General features: G+C 36.5%; 1 protein-coding gene across 1 annotated transcript in view; it reads left to right on the top strand.

Annotated features, from left to right (window-relative positions):
* The window catches only part of BMT2 (base methyltransferase of 25S rRNA 2 homolog), a 199,318-nt gene that overhangs the window by 11,277 nt on the left and 166,240 nt on the right, over positions 1-21,801 (top strand). The window contains exon 2 of the mRNA XM_054563946.1: positions 16,055-16,196. Within this exon, the coding sequence (XP_054419921.1) occupies positions 16,055-16,196 (142 nt within the window). The remainder of the gene's footprint in view (positions 1-16,054; positions 16,197-21,801) is intronic.

The raw sequence follows: 21,801 nt of genomic DNA, 5'->3' as shown, positions 1-21,801 counted from the left end.
AGTAGGTTTTTGGTGGAGTGTTCAGGATTTATATATACAATATCATGTCATCTGTGAATAAAGACAGTTTTACTCCCTCCTTTCCAATTTGGAAGCTTTTTATTTCTTCTTACATTCTGACCAATGTGGCCAGGACTTCCAGTACTATATTGAATAAGAGTGTGAAAGTGAATAACTTGGTCTTGTTCCTGATATAATGGGAGACGCTTTTAATTTTTGCCTATTGAATATGATGTTGGCTGTAGGATTTTCATATATGGCCTTCATTATGTTGAAGTATGAGCACTGTTTTCCTACATTGTGGAGAGGTTTTATTGTAAATGGGGCCTGGATTTTATAAAATGCTTTTTCTGCATCAGTTGATATGATCATGTTATTTTTATCCTTTGTTTTGTTTATGTAATACGTCACATTATTGATTTGCAAATACTGTACCAAACTTGTGTCTGTGGAATAAATCACACTTGGTATATGATACTTTTTATGTAGTGCTGGATTTGGTTTGGTAATATTTTGTTTAGGAATTCAGCATGTATGTTCATTAGGGATATTGGCCTATATATTTTATTCTTTGTTTTGTCTTTATCTGGTTTTGGAATGAGGATAATGCTGGCTTTGTAAAATGAACTTGGAATCTTCCCTCTTCTTGAATTTTTTGGAATAGTTTGAGAAGGATAGGTGTTAGTTTTTGAATACTATGTAAAATTCTCTGTGAGGCCATCCAGTCCAGGACTTTTGTTTGCTGGGAGTTTTTTTACTGATTTTATTATATTAGTTATAACTGGTCTATTCATGGTTTCTAATTCTCCCTGATTCTGTTTTGAAAGATTATATGTCGAGGAAATTATCTGTTTTGCCCAGGTTGTCCAGTTTGTTGGCATATAGTTGTTCATTGTGTTTTCTTATTATCCTTTGTAATTGTGTGGTATCAGTTGTTCCTTCTCCCCTTTCATTTCTGATTTTATTTATTTGGGTCCTCTCTTTTTCTTGATGAGTCTGGTTAAAGGTTTGCCAATCTTGTTTATTTTTTCAAAGAACCAGTTCTTGGTTTCCTTGATCTTTTGTATTATTTTTAAATTTTCTATATCATTCCTTTCTTCTGTAATCTTGATTGATTCCTTCTAGTTGCTCTGGGCTTGTCTGTTGTTCTTCTGTTTATTTTATGTGTAAGATTGGATTATTATTTTCCCTCTCCTTACTGCTTTTGTTGTGTTCCATAGATTTTGGATTATTTTGTGTTAATTTTCATTTGTTTCCAAGTGACTTTTAATTTCTTTTTTTATCTCATTAACCCATTCATTGCTTAATAACATGTTATTTAGCTTCCATGTGTTTGAGTGTTACTTATTTTTTTAAATTGTAATTGATTTCTAGTTTCATACCACTGTGGTGAGAGAAGATACTTGATAAGATTTCAATCTTCTTGAATTTATTAAGACTTAGTATGCTTTCTAACATGTGGTCTACCTATCAGAATGGTCACTGTGCACTTGCAGAGAATGTATATTCTGCTGCTTTGGGAAGAAGTGTTCTTTAAATATCAATTAAATCCATCCCACCATTTAGGTCCTGTAATGTCACTGTGGCCTTGTTTATTTTTTGTCTGGAAGATCAATCCATTGATGTCAGAGGGATGTTAAAACCCCTACTGAGTGTTTAAAATCCTCTACTATGAAAGTTTTTCTCTTGATGTCTCTCTTAATGTATGCCAAGATTTCATTATATGTTACATTCTTTTGTTGGATCGATCCCTTTAGTATTATTATGTAGTGACCTTGATTGCTTTTTGTTATGGCTTTGTTTTGGAATCTGTTTTGTTTGATATAAGTATTGCTACCCCAGCTTTTTTTTGGTTTGCATTTGCATGGTGTATATTTTTTCTGTCTCTTCACTTTTCAGTCTGTTCATCGTTTGTTCTGAAATAGGTCTCCAGTAGACAGGATATATATGGGTCATATTTTATCCATTCAGCTACCCTATGTCTTTTGACTGGCGCATAAAATCATTTACATTTAAGATTATTTATTGCCATTTTATTCTGTATGGCTAACTTTCTCTCTCTATTTTTCTTTTTCTTTCTTCTTAAAGCAGACTCTAACATTTCTTCCTATACTACTTTGGTTGTATTGTTTTCACCTGGGAAGCTCTTTATTTCACTTTTGATTTTAAATAACAGCTTTGCTGGAGAGAGTAGACTTGGTTATATGTTCTTGCTTTTCATCACTTTGAATATTTCATGCCAGTTTCTTCTGGCCTAAAGTGTTTCTGTTAAGAAATCAGCTTGCAGCCTTATAGGAGCTCCTTTGTAGGTAACTGTCTCCCTCTTGCTACTTTTAAGAGTCTCGCTTTATGTTTAATTTTTGCCATTTTGATTATGTGTCTTTGTGTTGGCTTCTTTGGGTTCATCTAGATTGGACCTCTTTGTGCTTCTGAACTTGTATGACTTTCTCTTCCCAGGTTAGGAAAGTTTTCAGCCATTATTTCTTCAAACAAGTTCTCTGTCCATTGCTCACTCTCTTCTAGTACCTGTCTCGTGTGGATGTTGTTACACTTGACACTGTCTGCAGGTCCCATAGATTTTCTTTGTTTAAAAAAAAAATTCTTTCATTTTGATGCTCTGCTTGGGTGTTTACTGCTATCTTGTCCTCTAAATCACCGCTTCAGTCCTCTGCTTCCTTTACCTTGCTTTTGAGTCTTTCTAGAATATTCTTCATTGCTGGTATTGTATTTATTTCTGACTCTTTTGTTTGTTTGTTTGTTTTTTGTTTCTGTGTCCTTTTAATGCTTACTGTCTCTTTAGGTTCTTACTGAGAACATCTGTTCTTCCCCTAAAGTACTGGAGCATCTTTCTAATCGTTGATTTAAACCCTGCATCTAGTATCTTGGTTGCTTCCATTTTGTTTAATTCTTTTAATGTAATTTACTTATACTTTTATTTGGAGCATATTTCTTTGTCCATTTTTTTCGCTATGTATTATACAAATCTGCTGTGACTTCCAAACTTTTTAAGGTAGCTTTATGATGTTGGTGTCTTTTTGGGCTCAGTGGCACAATCTTTTATACCACCTCAGGTTGTGCTCCAGGAATGTTTCTTGTGGGTTATGTGCAGTCTCCTGTTTTAGTTGAATCTTGAAAGCTGTTTGCCCTCTTGTAGGTGGAGTTAATGCTTCAGGCAGACTGACTCTAAGGATAAACCTTGATTACCATGTATGAGTTGCTACGCTGGGGCTGCCCCCAGAGGTGGAATTGTTCCCAGCAGGGTCTAGTGCCTGCGAGAACTCCCATTTTGGTGTGCTGCAATTGTGGCTAGTTGGGTCAAGCTCTGGTGTGGTCTGAAGCCCACCACGGGTTGTGTTGCTTCTCAGTCCACTTGGGCAGGGTTCAGGTACAGGTTGATGGCAGACATTGTGTGTAACTGTTCTTGGGTTCCCTGTCTGGACTACCATGCTATTGACTGCATATGGCTGCACCTACTGGGCCTGGGTGAGTCTGGGAGAGGCCAGTGTCTATACAGTCAGCTTCCTCCATCTTAGAGCTGAGGAGAGATCTATAAAAGTTTTAAGACTCCCTGATGTCCACCTCCACCTATCAGCTACACTGTCTTTCTGATGAGGGTAGTACCATCTGAGTCCACAGGAGTGCGGGAAGCATTCCCTCCCTTTCCCAGGCAGAAACCTCCAGAGTTGCAATCTGAACGTCTCCCCTCTGAGCAGCACTCCCTTCATCCTGTGGAGATGAGCTCGGCAGGGCCACCAGGACTTGGGCGTGCAGATCCCATCAGTCTCTTGATGGGGGTGGTGCTAGAAAGCCTGTAGGAGGGCAGCAAGCACTTCTTCCCCTTACTGAGCAAGTGCAGCCCTCAGAAACTCCCTCTGGACTTAGCTCAGCAGAGTAGTGAAGGAGGGTTCAGCTGTGGGAAAATCCAGTCATACGATTCTTCCATTGGAGGAATAGTATGGGCTGAGTCCGGAGGGTAGATATGATTGCCCCTTCCCCCCAGCCTTGCACCTGCGATGTAGCCACACAGCCCAGCACTCGTCCCTTTGGTTCCAGCATAAAAGCCTCCCTGGGAGATGCACTCTGATGTCCCAACTCTGCACAGCACTCTGATCACCCTGTGAGACTGAACTCAGTAGGATGAGTCCACAGGGAGTGGAAGGGTAGACCAAATGAATCCACAGGTATGAGAGGTTGTGGCGTCAGCAGTGCTCTTGAGTTTGGGAAGAATGGTCCTCTTTCCAGAGTTACACAGTTCTCAATCTTTGCCAAGAGTTTCTCCAGAAAAAAAGGTTCCTCAAAGTCCCTGCTGGGCCCTCCCTCTGCAGGACTCAAGCACAGCAGAGTGATGTCGCCAGTAGTTTGGGGACCCAGCAGTACACCCTCCTGGTTGGTGCTGTAAAAATAGGAGTGCTGGACTCTGGGAAGGTGGCTTCTGGGTCTCAAATTGAATATCTTCTCTCCTTGGTGGACTGAATCACCACTGACTTTCATCACCAGATGCAGTGCAGGCTCCTCTTCCTATCCCTGTTGCTCCGTGTTGGGGAATCCCTGTGTGGGGTTGATACCTCATGCTCCTGGGGGCAGGGGTTTGCTGTGAGATATGACTCCAGCTTCTCAGTCATTGTTTGTGGTTGTGGGGGCCATCCCTTTCCACTCTCTGCACTTATTATCTGTCTCTTTGTGCCTTTTTTGGTAAATCCTTAACAGTATTTCAGTTCAGCTAGCCTTCAGTTGCTGCTATTCAGGTTGATTGATCTGTAATTTAGCTGTAAATCTAGTTTGGCACTAGGAGCAGGTGAGCGTAGCTTCCTCCTACTCTGCAGCCATCTTCAATTCTCTCAGTTATGTTTTGAAGGAAAGAAATTTGCTGTACCAGATGTCAGGAGAGAGGTTAATTTATAAAGAAGAACATAGGGATTCCATTGATTCACTAGAGTTTAGACCTGTAAATACAGCTTTCCTTGAGTTTATTAAGAGGAAAAATGAATAACTCCTTACTTATTTCACCATACTTGGTACTTAACAAAGACAGTTGCAGTCAAAGTATAATATCTTCAACTATTCATACAATTATTAAAAATGGAACTCTGTCTTCTGAATTGCTATTAATTTATTCCTAGTTATAACTCTCTGTTCATAGGAAGTAGCTCATATTTATTCGTTAGTTTAACATATGTTTGTGAAGATGAATTTAGAAACAGTTATGTTATTATCTTGATATTGGGACCAAGCTTTTAATAATTTGGTTCATTGATTTCTATATGAACTAGGTTTGGCAACTTTAGATTGGCATCACTTTTGTTTTAAATTATTAATTAGTTTTTAAAATTAATGTTTGGACAAATTGAATAAACAGGCTATAATAAATAGAAGTTGTGTTACAGGTACTTTGTTTTAGAATTTTATAAAACACTTAGATGACTGTTTTTTAGACTAGGCAGAGCTTTGAGCTGATCTCAAAACTATGTATTGAAACAAATGATAACTGATCTAAATTTATTATTTTATTTTGACTGTAAAATGTTTATTACCTATTAATTTAAAGTTAGGCTGTAGGACATATATTTTTAAATTTGCTTTCTAAAAATAACTTCAGAATTTTCTTTATTAGGGCAAAGGGAAAATGTATGTATTCATTGGAGAGTGTACTCATTTTCCTCTCCTCTCTTTCTCTCTCTCTTCTGTAGGACACATTCATATTTTTATAGGATGCCTATAATGGGTAAGAAAATAAATTATAACAATGACTTAGAGTCATTACAAGTACCTATATACTGGAATCATTATGAGGCTAATTGTTAATTATTGAGTGCTCTGATTGATTGAACTTAAATACATTTCTTGTTCTCTTTATAACTTTGATGCAGACCTCAGAAAGTTCTTAGTTCCTTCTGATAATGAAAAAATACTATCCTTTCAAATAACACAATTTAAAAAATCTTGGTTGACTTAATAACTAAATGATAATAAAAATCCTTGGAATCAAGTTTTAACGTTTTTTTGTGTTCATATGCAGTCTGAATATGTATATTGAGCACTGGTTAACCTTAACTATTTGGCTTTTTAGAGCCCACATCATAAGTTGTTTTGAAAATACTTGAGCAAGTAGTGGCATCAAAGGAAGCAGAGAAGATGTGGTAAAATGTGGTAGATGTTATAACAGCAAAATGTTACTCAGAGCATACCTCCCAGAGTAAAGTGCTCCTATTGTTACAGCACCAGCCTGGAGAATTCACAGTCTGAACTCCAGCTGCTGGAGAGGCCACATTGCTGTACTTAGGTCCTATAGGGAGATGTACTGGCTTCACCCACCAGTGACTGTAGGGTGCCCTCTACTTTCTGAGGAGGCTTTAAGTGAATACCTAGACAGTGACTTAACTGTGTGGTTTGAGAAACAAGACTACTTCACCCACATGGACTGCATACCTGACGCTCTTCCCCTGACTCAGCCATTCCTACTGCTGAGTTCAGAGGCACAGAGGAGCTACACAGGGCTGGAACTATCAGCCCTGACCTGATCTGCTGGATTAATAGTTCCTGTGGAGTGGGGACTTTAGGCCCCACCCAGCTGAGACCACCATGAGTAGAGACTGGGTGCAGCACAGGGCAGAGATTTTCGATCCTGTCCTACTTGGCTTGGTAGCACACCAGGGAGCCACTCACGGCTGTAATTGTCAGCTGTATCTCTGGGAAGGCTTCTGTCCAGGAGCCAGATGGGTGAGTGTGGGCTGCATTGCTGCATCGCTGCATTGCAGGGCAGCAAATTCAGTCTCCCTGGCGAGTTCAGCCCATGCTACCCCAGGGAGGGGAAGAAGTGTCTGCCCTCCTCCTATAGGTTTATGGGCACCAACCCTAACTGGAAACTTTAGTAACAGCCCTGTGAAGTCCCAGATACCCGCACTGGGCACAGTCCCATGTAGGATGGAAGATCAGCTCCCCAACTGGGACTTTCAAAGCTTGAGACCCTTGGAGGCTATTGTCTGGGACTAGGATGAAGAGTTTAGCCTCTTCTGGCATTATCCTCAGTGGGTGCTTTTTTAATCTATACCCTGAGCCCAGGCCAGCTGAGCTTAAGGGGATGGCTGGTTCTGCAGTGAGCCCCTATGTGGGACCTAGAGTTGGAGATGCTGTCAAAGAGTGAGGGATTTAGCTTGAAATAGGGACTACTTTCCCCTCATTGAGTGCCTGGCTACGTGACCCACAAGTAGGGCACCCATTAATCCTATCTCAAGTAGCCTAGTCTCATCTACAGACTCTGGAGGAAGACCTAGTAAACTCAGGATGAGGCAGAGTAGCTGAAAGGTGGAGGAGGTAAACCTCAGGGAACCTTGGTCCTCTTAAAGATCTGCCCCTAGCTCTAAATAGGAAGAAACTGTCATATTTACACAGATTGGCACTTCACACACACTGGAGGGTCCAGTAGACACAGACACATCAGTGAACTGTATGGTAGCTACAGATAAGTGGACCAAGGCCAGGTACACACAATGTCTGACCTGTACCTGATCCCCACTCTAGTGGACCCAGAACCAATACAACCAGTGGTGGGCTTCAGGCCACGCTAGAACTCTAACCAACTAACCACACAAATGGCACACCCAAAGGGGTATTCCAGAAGGCACCAGACCCTGCCGGGAGCAACCCTGCCTGTGAGGGCAGCCCTGCATGGCATCTAATACGTGGTGGTTGAGGTTTACCCTTACAGCCTCCCAGCCTGAGGGATAATGCCACCCACAAGATGACCAACAGTATTCAAGACTCAACTACAACAGTAGGTGCACATAACACATAAGAAAGATTCCAGGAACAAGGAAATCACATAATCTTGAAAATAGTGCCGCTAAGTCCAGCAAGATGCCTTTATCATAAAACCATCAAAACAAGTTTTAGGAGACAGCAGATCTACTTAACACACAGAGAGCAAATGGAGAGACACAGAAAAATATCCCAAACAAAAAACAAGAAAAACCCCCAGGAAAAGAATTAAAAGAAATTGACAAAATGGAAGCAAAGTACCAGATGCAGAGTTTAAAATAATGGTAATAAGAATGCCCAAGCACCATAGGGGAAGAATGGATGATCTCAGTGAGAAATTAAAGATAGAGTAAGTGTTAAGAAGGACATAGAAACCATAAAGAAGAACCATCTGAAATGAAGAATACACTGGAAGGAATCAATAGCAGATCGGATGAATCTGAGGACTGAATCAGTAAATTAGAGGACAGGATTATAGTACCAACTCAAAGAGACCATGAAAGAGAACAGAGAATTAAGAGAAATGAGGAGGGTCAAAGGGATCTCTTGGACAATAACAAGTGTAACAACATCCACATAACAGGAGTACTGGAAGAAGAGAGTGAGCAAGGGATAGAGAACCTGATTGAAGAAACAATGGCATAAACTTCCCTAACCTGTTTAAGGAAAAATTCATGCAAGTTCAAGAAGCATAGAGAGTCCCAAACAAGGTGAACCTGAAGAGACCTACACCAAGGCACATCATAATTAAAATGGCAAATGTTAAAGACAAAAGGAGAGTCTTAAAGGCAGCAAGAGAGAGACAGTTAGTTACTTACAAGGGAGTTCCCTTAAGTCTGTCAGCTGATTTCTCAACAGAAACAGTTCAAGCCAGAAGGGGTTGGCGTAAAGTATTAAAATGATGAAAAACAAGGATCAGCAACTAAGACAACTATATCTAGCAATGTTATCATTTAAAAGTGGAGGCAAAACAGGACGCTTCCCAGACTAATAATAATTATTATTATAATAATAATACATATGTATGAATTCATTGCCACCAAACCAGCAATGCAGGAAATGTTATAGATACTGCTTTAAGAAGAAAAGATATATAGAGAGAGGAACATAGGTATAAAAAAATGACAAATACCTATTAATAATAACCATAAATGTAAATGGGTTGAAAGTTCCAATCAAAAAACATAGGGTAGCTGAATGGATAAGAAAATATGCCCTTAATATATGCTGTGTAGAAGAGATCCACCTAAGAACAGAGGAGGCATAAAATGAAGAGATGGTTAAAAAAAAATTCCGTGCAACTTGAAATGAAAAAAGCTCGGGTAGCAATACATATATCTTGACAAAATAGACTTCAAAACAAAGGCCATTAACAAGAAACAAGAGAGTAACTACATAATGCTAAAGGGATCAACCCCCAAAAAGGATATAAACCTTGTAAAAATGTATTTATCCAATGTAGAAGAACCTAAAAAGATAACAAAAAATTTTGGTGAACTTAAAGGAAGATATTGACAGCAATACAATCATAGTAGGGGATGTTAACATCCCACTGTTATCAATGAAGAGATTTTCCAGACAAAAGATGAACAAGGAAACAGCAACCTTAAATGACAGACTAGATTGAATGGGTATTTATAGAATATCACATCCTGAAGTAGCACAATACACATTCTTTCAAGTACATGTGGATCAGTCTCAAAGATAGACCACATGTTATGACACAAAATAAGTCTTAATAAATTCAAGAAAATTGAAATTATATGAAGCATTTTCTCAGATAAAAGTGATATCAGACTAGAAATCAACTTCATTAAAAAAGTCAAAAACATTGAAAAATATGGAGGCTAAATAGCATGTTATTAAACAATGAATAGGTTACCAATGAGATCAAGGAAGAATTCAGAAATTACCTGGAAACAAATGAAAATGAACATACAACAACACAAAATTTATGGGACACAGCAAAAGCAGTCCTGAGATGTAAGTTCATAGCATTACATGCCTACCTCTAGAATCAAGAAAAATATCAAGTAACAAATCTAATCCTACCCATAAAAAATTAGGAAAACAACACCAGATGAACCCCAAAGAAAGTAGAATGAAGGAAATAATAAAGATCACAGTGGAAATAGGTGACATAAAGGGAAAAAAATAGCAAGTTATTAAAAAATAACAAGATCGATGAAAATGAGCTGGTTCTTCAAAAAGGTAAATGAGATTGACAAACTGACTTATCAAGATAAAAGATAGTTGTCCCAAATAAATAGAATCAGAAATGAAAGAGTAGAAGTAACAACTGACAACACAGAAATGCAAAGGATTGTAAGAAAATATTGTCAACAACTATATAGTAACAAATTGAACCTCAGTGAAATAGACACATTTCTGGAAACATAATAAATGATGTTTATTAAGAATCATAAAATCTGAATAGACTGATTAGAACTAATGAAATTAGTTGTAAACAAAAAAAACTCCCAGAAAACAAAAGTACTTGACTGGATGACAACCCAGGTGAATTTTACCAGTCATTCAAAGAACTAACAAATATGCTTCTCAAACTATTCCAAAATATTCAAGGATAGGGAAGACTCAAGCTATTTTTTATGAGGCCAGTGTTATCCTAATTCAAACCAGATAATGACACAACGAAGAAAAATCACAGGTCAACACTGCTGTTGAACATACTAAAATCCTCAACAAAATATTAGCAAATTGGATCTAGCAGTACATTAAAAAGTTCATACATCATGATCAAGTGAGACTTATCCAGAGATTCAAAGATGGCATAATATTCCAAAATCAATAAATGTTATATATTACATAAGTAAAATGAATGATAAAAATCACATGGTCCTATCAATAGATGTATAAAAAGCATTTGATAAAACCCAGCACCCATTTATGATAAAAAAGACTCAGCAAAGTGGGAATAGAGGGAGCATGCCTCAATATAATAAAGGCCGTATATGAAAAACTTACAGCCAGCATCATACTCAAGGGCAAAAATGAAAATGTTTTCCTTAGATTGGGAAAAAGACAGGGATGTCTGCTTTTACCACTCTTATTCAACATAGTCCTAGCCACATTGATTAAAATATGAGAAGAAATAAAAGTCTTCCAAATTGGAAAGGAGGAAATAAAGCTGTCATTAATCACAGGCAACATCACGTACATAGAAAACCTTAAAGACTCCTCCAAAAAACTAGTCTTAATAAATGAAGTCAGCCAGGTAGCAAGATCCAAAATTAATATTCAGAAATTGATGGCATTTTTATACACCAGTGATGAACAATACAAAGAGAAACTAAAAAAGAAAAAAAAATCCCATTTACTATTGCAACAACAGCAACAACAAAAATAAGGTACCTTGAAATAAATTTAACCAAGGACATAAAAGATCTATACTGCAAAACTATGGGACACTGAAGAAAGAAATTGAAGAAGATACAAACGCATGGAAGCATATACCATGTTCATGGATTGGAAAAATTGATATTAAAATGTCCATACAACCCAAAGCCATCTATAGATTCAATGCATTTCCTACTAAGGTGCCAATGGCATATTTCACAGATCGGGAATAGATATTCCAGAAAGTTATATGGAACCAAATCAGACCCCAAATAGCCTCAGTATTCTTGAGAAAGAAGAACAAAGTTGGAGGTACCACAATACCTGATATAAAACTATAGTATAAGGCCACTGTAATCAAAACAGCATGGTGCTAGCATAAGAACAGGCTTGTAAATCAGTGAAACAGAATAGAGAGCCTGGAAATCAACCCATGACTTTATGATCAATTAATATTTGATAAAAGGGAAAGAGCTTACAATGGAGTAAAAACAATCTCTTCAATAAATGGTGTTGAAAAAATGAGACATGTACATGCAAAAGAAGAGGAAAGTAGACCACCGACTTACAGCATCACAAGAATAAACTCAAAATGAATAAAAAAATTAAATGTCAGTTGTGAAACCATAAAATAGAAGAAAACATAGGTAATAAAATTTCATATCTGCCTCATAGCAATATATTTTTCTTATGTTCCTGTCCCCTTTGTCAAATATTAAGTGACCATAGAGAGATGGGTTTATTTCTGGGCTCTCTGTTCTGGTCCATGATCCTTGTGTCTGTCCTTATGCCAGTACCAGACTTTTGATTTGAGTGGCCTTATAATATAACTTGACATCAGGTGTTGTGACACTCCTACTTTGTTCTTTCTCAACATTGCTGAGGCTATTTGGGGACATTTATGGTTCCATATAAATTTTTGAAATATTTGTTCTATATATGTGAAATATGTCATTGGTATTTTGATAGGGATTGTGTTGAATCTGTAGGTTTCTATAGATTGCTTTGGATAGTATGGACATTTTAATGATGTTAATTCTTCTAATCCATGAACACAGTATATGCTTCCATTTATTTCATTCCTCCTTAATTGCTTCAGTGTTCTAAAGTTTTCTGAATACAGGTATTTTTACCTCCTTGCTTAAGTTTATTGCTAAGTATTTTATTTTTTTGTTTTTATAGTAAATGCGATTTTTTACTAATTTCTGCATCTGATATTTCATTATTGATATACAAAATTATCTTCAATTTCTTTTTTTAAAAATTTTTTTATTGTTCCAATACATTTGTCTCCATTTACCCGCCACCGCTCTCCCTTGCCCCACTCTCCATTACCTCCCTACCTCCGTCCTCTCCATCCTCGCCTTTGTCCATGTGTCCTTCACACCTGTTCCTTGATCTGACCCTTCCCCTTCCCCTCCCCACTACCCCCTTCTCCTTCACTCCCTCCCGCCACTGTCGGTTTCTTTCTTTCAATGTCGCTGGTCATATTTTCTTTGCCTGCTTGCTTTGCTAGCTAGGTTCCACTTACAGGTGAGATCATATGGTATTTGTCTTTCACCACCTGGCTTATTTCACTTGGCATAATGCTCTCCAGTTCCATCCATGCTGTAGCAAAGGGTAGTAGTTCTTTCTTTCCTTCTGCTGCATAGTATTCCATTTGGTAAATGTACCATAGTTTTATCCACGCGTGTACTCAAGAGCCCTTAGGTTACTTCCAGCACTTGGCTATTGTAATTTCATATCTGCCTCATAGCAATATTTTTGCCAATATATCTCCTAGGACAAGGGAAACAAAAAAGAAACAAGTGAGGCTACTTCAAATTTAAAAGTTACTGCACAGCTTAAGAAACTATCACCAAATGAAAAGGGAACACACTCTATGGAAGTACATATTTGGCAATGATTCTTCTGAAAAGGGTGTATTTTTCAAAATATATAAAGAACTTATACAGCTTAACACCAGGAATGTAATCCAATTAAAGGACAAAGGACCTGAAGGGACACTTCTTCAAAGAGGACATACAGATGGCCAATAGATATATGAAAAAATGCTCAAGGTCACTAATCATCAGAGAGATGCACATTAAAACCACAATGAAATATCACCACACACCTTCCAGAATGGCTATCATCAATAAATCAGCAAACAAGTGCTGGTGAAAATGCGGAGAAAAGGGATCCTTCATGCACTGTTGGAGGGAATGCAAACTGGTGCAGCCACTGAACAAAACAATACGGCGTTTCATCAGATAATTAAAAATGGTACCCGCCTTTTGACTCAACAATCCCACTTCTGGGAATATATCCTAAGAATCCCAAAACACTAATCAGAAAGAATATATGCACCCCAATCTTCCTAGGAGCACTGTTTATAATAGCCAAGATCTGGAAAGAGCCAAAGTGCCCATCAGTAAATGAGTGGATAAAAAGTTGTACATTTGCACAATAGAATACTATGTGGCCATAAAAGAAGAAGACAATTTTACGTTTTGTGACAGTGTGGATGGACCTGGAGAGCATTATGCTAAGTGAAATAAGCCAGTCAGAGAAAGACAAATACCATATAATCTCACTTGTATGTGGAATCTAATAGAACCAAGAATCAAAATAGATCCAGAGGCATGCATACATGGAACAGATTGCCAGCTTTCATAGTGGAGGAGGGAGCAGGGCCTGTTTGAAATGAGGTGAAGGGATTAGATAATCCCATTGACAGAGACAACTTTGTGGTGATAGCTGAAGTAAAGGGAGGCAAGGGCTGGCTGGAAGTAGACTTATAGGGGAAAATGGTGTGACTGTAATAATGTAAACAGAAATAAAGGTAAAAAAGAAATGTACTGTATTTAAAGAGAATTTGTTAAGTGTAAGAAGCTAGAAGTCTTCTATAAAGCTAAAGGGCAGCAGGTTTCATTTACAGCTGTCTTTGCATCTCATTTACAGCTGTCTTTGCATCTAATAGCTAGTAGAATAATTCTAAAGTAACTTGAGTTTCATGTTATACAGTCACATAGTAATAGATGCCTTTGGTGGTCCACATAACATACCCTTGGTTCTCAGTTGTGATAGACAGACACTGTGAGTTCAGAGCCACACAGCCTTGACAAAGTTTCGCTTTAAATATGTGCTGCTTTCTTTACTACTTTCTCTTTTTCTTCAGTATTGGTGGAGCCCACTGTGGATTTTCCCTTATTCAGTCCTTAAGTACATACTAGAAACGCATGTTGTTAACCCTTAGTTAATGGGGGATATTAACTAATAGATAAATGTTTCAGCCTCCCATCCTGTAGGTGAACAATTCCAGTGGCCTTCTATATGCTTCTCTGTTGCTCACAGCAGCAACCTCAGTAATGTAATACTGTATCAGCATTTTCTACTCCCTTGTCTTACTCTCCCACTCCCTCACTCCAGTTTCCTAGGATTCTCTTCCATATAAACTACTTGTATTCAGGCCCCTGTCCTAAGCCGTACCTTCTGTAGAATCTAAACTAAGAAGTTGTATAGAAAGGAAACCTGTTTAAATGTTAGATAAGCTTTTCCCAAATGCATTGGGTAATAGAACGTTTGTTTGAATGACTCCTATTACCAGTAAATGTAGTAAATTGATGTATTTATTTATAATATGTATATTTTATAAGATGGTGAAACTTACAAGGTCAAACAAAGGGCCTTTCAGAGTTGAAAGTATCTACCAACAAAAAGATAAAGCACCTTTAAAAGGCTGCTATACCTTATTGAGCCATTTGGTGTCAAATCTTATTAGTAAAGTCAGTGATAGTGTTATAAACCATCATAGTTTTGTAAAGTATCATTAATCAAAATATTTGCTTCGGAAACTTTTTCTTACAGTTCTCTATTGAGAGTGATAAATTTAACTGCATCTGAAATATTTTTCAAAACTGAGAACTTTGAGAATTTAGAAAAATTCTGTTTACCTTCTGGTTTTTAGTGGACAATTATTGACAGCCTGCTATATAAGAAATTGAGAACCCTGTCACTACACAAATATTAGTGATCAAAGGAAATATTTTTGTTTCAAAAACATAACCCCTCAAAAAAGAAAACTTTTTATTCCTATTGAATTTTAAATTAGTGTTCAGGGCAAGACTGAGACTGATACTTACTCACCTGTGCACGTGAAAGTATGTTTGTACAATTATTTTTCTTGATTAGGTCAAACTGGAAGGCTGTTCGTTTCATTTTCAATTTATTTGGACCATGTGCTTAAAAATAAAAAAGTTTTTCAAATTTTGAATAGTTGTGTTGTTTTAGTTGAACTATTTTTTTTTTTTTGCTAAAAAACTTAAATACTAAAATATAATAGTCTCATTTGAGGGAATAATTTGAATATAATAGTCATCTCCAAATTTGGTTATTCTATGTATGTTTTTAAGTTTATTTTGTCACCAAACAATTGATGACATTTGAACATGTGGCAAGAGAACATATGTCTTATGTCAAAGGACATCAAATGAAGCCACCTTGATAACTTTTGTTTGCTCTTTTTTACCCTTACAGTTATGTTAAGGTCATTTATTTGGACATGGCATTCTCATACCTCTCTTTATCAGAACTCAAATTGATATTTCATATATTATGTTAAGTGTGATAACTTAATTTTTTTTTCAAAAAAGTAGTAGCTGGAAGTAATATAGTGGCCAAATAGTTAATCTAAAATTTTTACTCAGAACATTTTACTAATACTTAAACTTTGGAGAAGCTTCCAAGGTAATTTCTTTAGCAACATTTTTGCACTGGGATTACAATGTTTTAAGTACAATATGCTTAGAACCAGATCAACTGCATAAATAAAAATATTTAACTTGCTAACTTACATTGCTCTCTCGTCTATCAACCGCTTTTTATAAAATACTGGGAACTGATAAGTGTGTAGAGATCCAAAAGTACAGTTAACTTAATTTATTTTTTTCCTTGTTTTTAGTGGGAGATTTTGATAAGATCTGGCGAGAACATTGTGAGGATGAGGAAACACTTTGTGAATATGCTGTTGCAATGAAAAATTTGGCAGATAATCATTGGTCAAAATGTTGTGAAGGTGAAGGTCGTATTGAATGGTGTTGTAGGTGAGTGCCTTTATGAACTAACATGTTTGGTTTCTAATGTATTGTTGACACTCTCAAATTTAAATAATGCTGTGTATAAATTTATTGTACCAAAATGGAAGTGTTTGAAAACAGTTGACGTTTTTTTAAACAACTTCTTCACCCCTTGAGTTAGGTTTATTTCATTTCTTTTTAAATCAAAAAGTTTTTCTTTGACATAACTTTAAATTTTCTGCTTCAACTTTTTAAAATAGCTTTAAATACATTTAACATATTTAACATTAATCCAGTAAAATATGAAAGTTAATATGACTCATCATTACGAAGTTAGAAGATAGAAATTTCTTTAGATAAATATCCATATTTGGATTCAAGTAAAAGTGAGTATTTTTCTATAATTTAAAATGTGAAAACTTATTAAAAGTTTCAGAAGCCTGAATTATTGGCGTGTGATTTGGGGTATTACAGCACTTATATTGACTTTGGGTTATTTTTATTTTCTCATTGAACAGAGTCTAATGTTAAAAACATCAGAAAATAAAATACTGATGATATTTCTCACCTTGAGAAAACTATAAGAATGGATATGTATATTGACTGGATTTTCAAATAAACTCCCAGAAAAGAAAGTGTTATCTTTCAACATGGACAATAAGTTTACAGTAACTTCAGGTTTATATTTTATATCAAATTTTTATGTTAATCTCATTTAAAAATTATGAAATAGTATATATTTCATTCATTCAACAAATGATTCAGAGAAAAAGATGTATTTATATTATTTCTTTATTCATTTAATAAATAGTTTTTAGTGTTGTCTACTGTGTACTAGTAACATTATTGGCAATGGGAGTACAAAGATCAACCAGACAGAATCCATGCTCTCTTAGAGCTTACATGCCTAGTGGTGGTTAGAGGCAAGAAACAATACAAAATAAATATATAATGGGTCAGAAATGGTAAGGACCATGAGAAAAATGAAAAATGAAAGAGTTTTAAGTAGGGTAGACAGAGAAGACCTCACTGAAATGATATGTGTAAAAGACCTGAAGGAAGTGAAAGCTCAAGATCCCTCAAGTCTAAAGGCCTTGAGGCAGGAGCATGCTGAAATGTTTCAGAAAGAGAAAGGAGTGTATGGCTAGAGTGTGTTAGGAGTCTAACCTGTGTGGCTAGAGCAGAATGAGAGAGGGAGGGTGGTCAAAAATAAGATAATAAACAGCTAGATTTTTAGTGTTTTGAGGAAATTCCATATTGTTTTCCACAGTGGCTGTACCAGCCTGCATTCCACCAACAGTGCACTAGTGTTCCTTTTTCTCCACAACCTCACCAGCACTTGTTGTTTGTTGATTTTGTTTGTGATGGCCATTCTGACCAGTGTGAAGTTGTATCTCGTGGTTATAATTTGCTTCTCTCGTGGCTATTGATGCTGAGCATCCTTTTATATGTCTCTGGGCCCTCTGTATGTCCTCCTTGGAGAAGTGTCTGTTTAAGTCCTTTTCCCCTTTTTTAATTGGATTGTTTGTCTTCCCTGAAACACCAATTCAAAAGAACCTGTGTATTCCAATATTCATAGCAGCACAGTTTATAATAGCCAAGTGCTGGAAGCAGCCTAAGTGTCCATCGATGAGTGAGTGAATCAAAAAGCTATGGTACATTTACACAATGGAATACTGTGTAGCAAAAAGAAAGGAGCTCCTATCCATCACGACAGCATGGATGGAACTGGGGAGCATTATGCTAAGTGAAATAAGCCAGGCAGTGAAAGACAAATACCATATGTCTTTCACCTATAAGTGGAACCTAATCAACAAAACAGACAAGCAAGCAAAACATAACCAGAGACATTGAAATAAAGAACAAACTGACAATAACCAGAGGGATTGGAGGGGGGTGGGCTAATGGGAAAAAGAAAGTGAAGGGTCATCAAGGAACATATATAGAAGAGCCACGGACAAAGCCAAAGATGGGGAGTAGGATTGAGGGTGCGGCGGGGGACAGTGGTGGGGAGAAAATGGAACAACAACAACAATAAAAACATGCCGTGGCTGCTGTGGCTCAGTGGTTTGAATGCTGGCCTGTGAACCAAAGAGTCACTGGATTGATCCACAGACAGGGCACATACCTGGGTTGCCTGCCAGGTACCCAGTAGGGAGCACACAAGAGGCAACCACACATTGATGTTCCTCTCCTCTTTCTCCCTCCTTTCTCCTCTAAAATTAAATAAAATATTTTCTTTTTAAAAAAAAACTGCTAGATTTTGTAGGGCATGAAGATTTTTGTAGGGGCTTTTTATTGTACATGAGGTTTCTCATGAGGTCATTGGATGTTTTAAGAAGAGGAGTGATAGGTTTTTATTAGCATTTTAAAATGTCAGTAATTATTAAGAATTAATTACTGTGTTAAGGTAGACTATGGGAAGGGCACAAGGGTATAAGTAAAGAAACCAGGTTGGAGGCTACTGCAACAATCAAAGCACAAAGTTATAGTGAAATAGTTTTTCTTGGAGAGTGAAGAAGTGAGTGAATACATAGGACAGTATAGTAGGATTAATGCTCAAATAAGTATAATGACTTAGAGACAAAAGAGATGATGGTGTATACATTGTGATGATTATGACAGCATGTAAGAAGGAAGTTGAATGTGAGGAGGGTGAGGAGCAATGAAAAGATGGCAGGTACCCTTACTGGGTTCTGGAAACGAAGAACTGTGGAGTCGGGGGAACTATAGAAAGGAATGAAATAATAGGAGATAGGATGCTTGGAATTAAAATTTGGGGGGGGGGTTGGTTTGATTCTACAGAGAGAATGGTTATAAATCTGACTTTCCTACAGAATATACATTTTCTCCCTCAGCTAGGAGTATCAAGCATACTACTAAACCAAACATTTCCCTTGTAACCCAAAAATAATAATGTAATCTATGAGGAAATCAGCATCATTACTATTTAAGGCCATCATTCTTGGCTCTTAACAGCTCTGCTTTTAAATTAGTATTACAGTATGTAAGACAAGCTCTCAGACTTTATTTCTTCAATGGACTTTGATAGGTGGTATTCTTTCTCTCTTTTTTTTAATTGTTGTTCAGTTACAGTTGTCCCCATTTCCCCCCCATTATTCTCCCCTGCCCTACCCACCCCCCACCTCCCACATAGGTGGTACTCTCATTGGAGTATTTGCTTGTGTTGTACCTTCCATTTGAATAATGAACCTGCTTACACTTCACTCTTCTTTTTCCTTAGATATGTATTTTTATCAATAGTTATTGTATACACATGTTTTCTGAAAGAGGTCATTTTTTAGGTAAAACTGCTGAAAAAGTAGATTAATAAGAAGTTAGGTCAAACTGCTGAAAAAGAACAGTGGCAAACTATGGTAAAAAGATTTTACTGTGAGAAGGAATCCCAAGAGGAGTTTTCAAACTTCTACTTTAAACTTAAAAGAAGGTTGGGGGAAAAGTCTTCAAAACAATAGTGAGACTTGACTTATCTATAATTCTAACTTAATTATATGTAATTTCTTTCTCTGTTGATAGTTCTGAAACAGCAGTGTCACTTTGAAAGCTAACATGGGCTTTAAAAAGGGTTTGACAAAAGTTTGTTTCGAGTTATTTGTACTTAAATCCTTATAGGAATGGCATGTGAGGTAAGTCTTACCGACATTACCTTCTTAAGATTTTGTTGACTGGTGGGCTTGAAGAATTCTGCATAAGATTTCCTTCAAGAAATACTAGAATTTTATTTGTAATACCAAGGATTAAAAACTAGAAAAAAATATAATATAAAGATGTAATTGTATGTTTAATTAAACAGTTTGCCTTTTTTAACACTTTGCACAGAGAAACATGCACACTATTTACTGAGCCATTTGAAAGTAAATAGCAGATAACATTTCAACCTAATACCTCTAAAAATAGGGACATTCCTCTGCATATTCACAATACCGTCATTACAGCAAGACAACAGTAATTCCCTAAAATATCCTGTTCATAAATTCATATTTTTCTTATTGTCCCCAAAATGTACTTTATAATTTGTTTCTCTAAATCCAGTTAGGGCGCATGCATTGCATTTGGTGATTTTCTTCAGGTTCATGTTTTTGTTTTCCATTAACATTGAATTTTTAGGTAAATGTATGTTGATTTGTGAAATAGGTCACATTCTGTAGTTTGTGATTATTGGTTCAAGGTGGTTAATAACATTTTCTGTATTTCCTCACTAGTTTTTCTTTTTGGCTTTTCATTTTTTCAACTACCAAGAGAGGTGTTTTCAAGACATTATTTTTCTTAATTTTCCTGTAATTATTATTGTGCTCTTATACAGAGAGTTCATTTTTCTGTTGAAGTTCTCCATATTTTCATCTATTCAATTAATCTTTTTTTCTCTATTAAAAAAATTAAAACAATTATTTTAAACTCCTTGTCTCCTTTTTCCAACATGTAGTTTATCTGGGTCTGTTTCTTCCAGCTGGGCTTTTTTTTAATTTTTATATTTTTGGTTATGGATCATCTTTATTTGCTTCATTTATGACTGGTAATTTTTAAAAATATATAGACTGGCCTTGTATTTAGAGGAGACTAGTGTAAATAATTATTTTTTCCTAGCGAAGGAATGCTTTTTTCTGATAGGCAGCTAGGATGAAAGAACATTTTGATCCCATCAGATATTAACATGGATTGAGAGGTGGATTACCTCTTTAGACACTTTCAGTTCACCTTTGGCATCAGATGCTTTGAGGGTGAGTCCCGTTTTATGTATATTATAAATGCCATCCTCTAGGACTCTTTTACTTAAGCCCAAGGAAGAGTGCAGAGAATTTTCTCTGCTTTTAGTTCCACTCCAAGCCTCTATTGCTGCCCGTATACTTGAAGAAAGAAAGCTGTGGAGGTAACCAGAAGGATAATAGAATAATCTCTGCATTTGGGTTTCTTAAGCATTCCCGTCTGTTACACCATTCTAAGCAGGCATTAAAGTCTCTGCTGGTTTCTGTATAATAAAACAGAATTCCTCTACCATGGAAGGCTTGATCCTTTGCATCCCATGCAGTATTTCAACAAATGCCCAAAATGGCTGTGATGCCTTTCTATCAGGATAGGTCTTGTGTTCCTGAATTTAGTTTCTTTAAACCCCCTTGCACCCTCAGCTCTCTCCATTTGTTTTTAATATATTGTTTTTTATACTATATAGTTCCTTTTTCTGCTTACACCATAACCAGATGTCTTTTGTGATTGTATTCTTATCCAAAACTAACTTCTTGTCCTATGTGTTGGATTTATTTGATTGTTTTCTCTTGGTGCCATTTAACTACTTATTTAATCTCCTTTATCTCTTGTAAACTGAAAGTTGGGTCTAAAGTGTTGATTCAGGTCACATGTTTTTGCCAAAATATCTATTAGGTGAAATTGCATAATTCAACTGCATCACATTAGCAGATTCTTATTGTCAGTTTATTCTACCACTGGAGATGTTGTCATTTGTTAAGGTGGTGCCTGCTACTAGATCCTTCTATTGTAAGGTTATGTTTTTCCTTTGCAATTAGCAAGTAGAATGACATTTTGGCTTATGGATAAATCCTGTCTCCCAACAATCTTTAAACTAACAGGTATATTTCATTTATTAAATAATTTTACT

The sequence above is a fragment of the Pteronotus mesoamericanus genome, unplaced genomic scaffold (assembly GCF_021234165.1).
Source record: "Pteronotus mesoamericanus isolate MK-2021 breed Mesoamerican mustached bat unplaced genomic scaffold, CSHL_Meso_final scaffold_85, whole genome shotgun sequence".
NCBI classification, from domain to species: Eukaryota; Metazoa; Chordata; class Mammalia; order Chiroptera; family Mormoopidae; genus Pteronotus; species Pteronotus mesoamericanus.
Note: the sequence above shows the minus strand (reverse complement) of the source record. Positions and strands in the feature narration are given on the sequence as shown.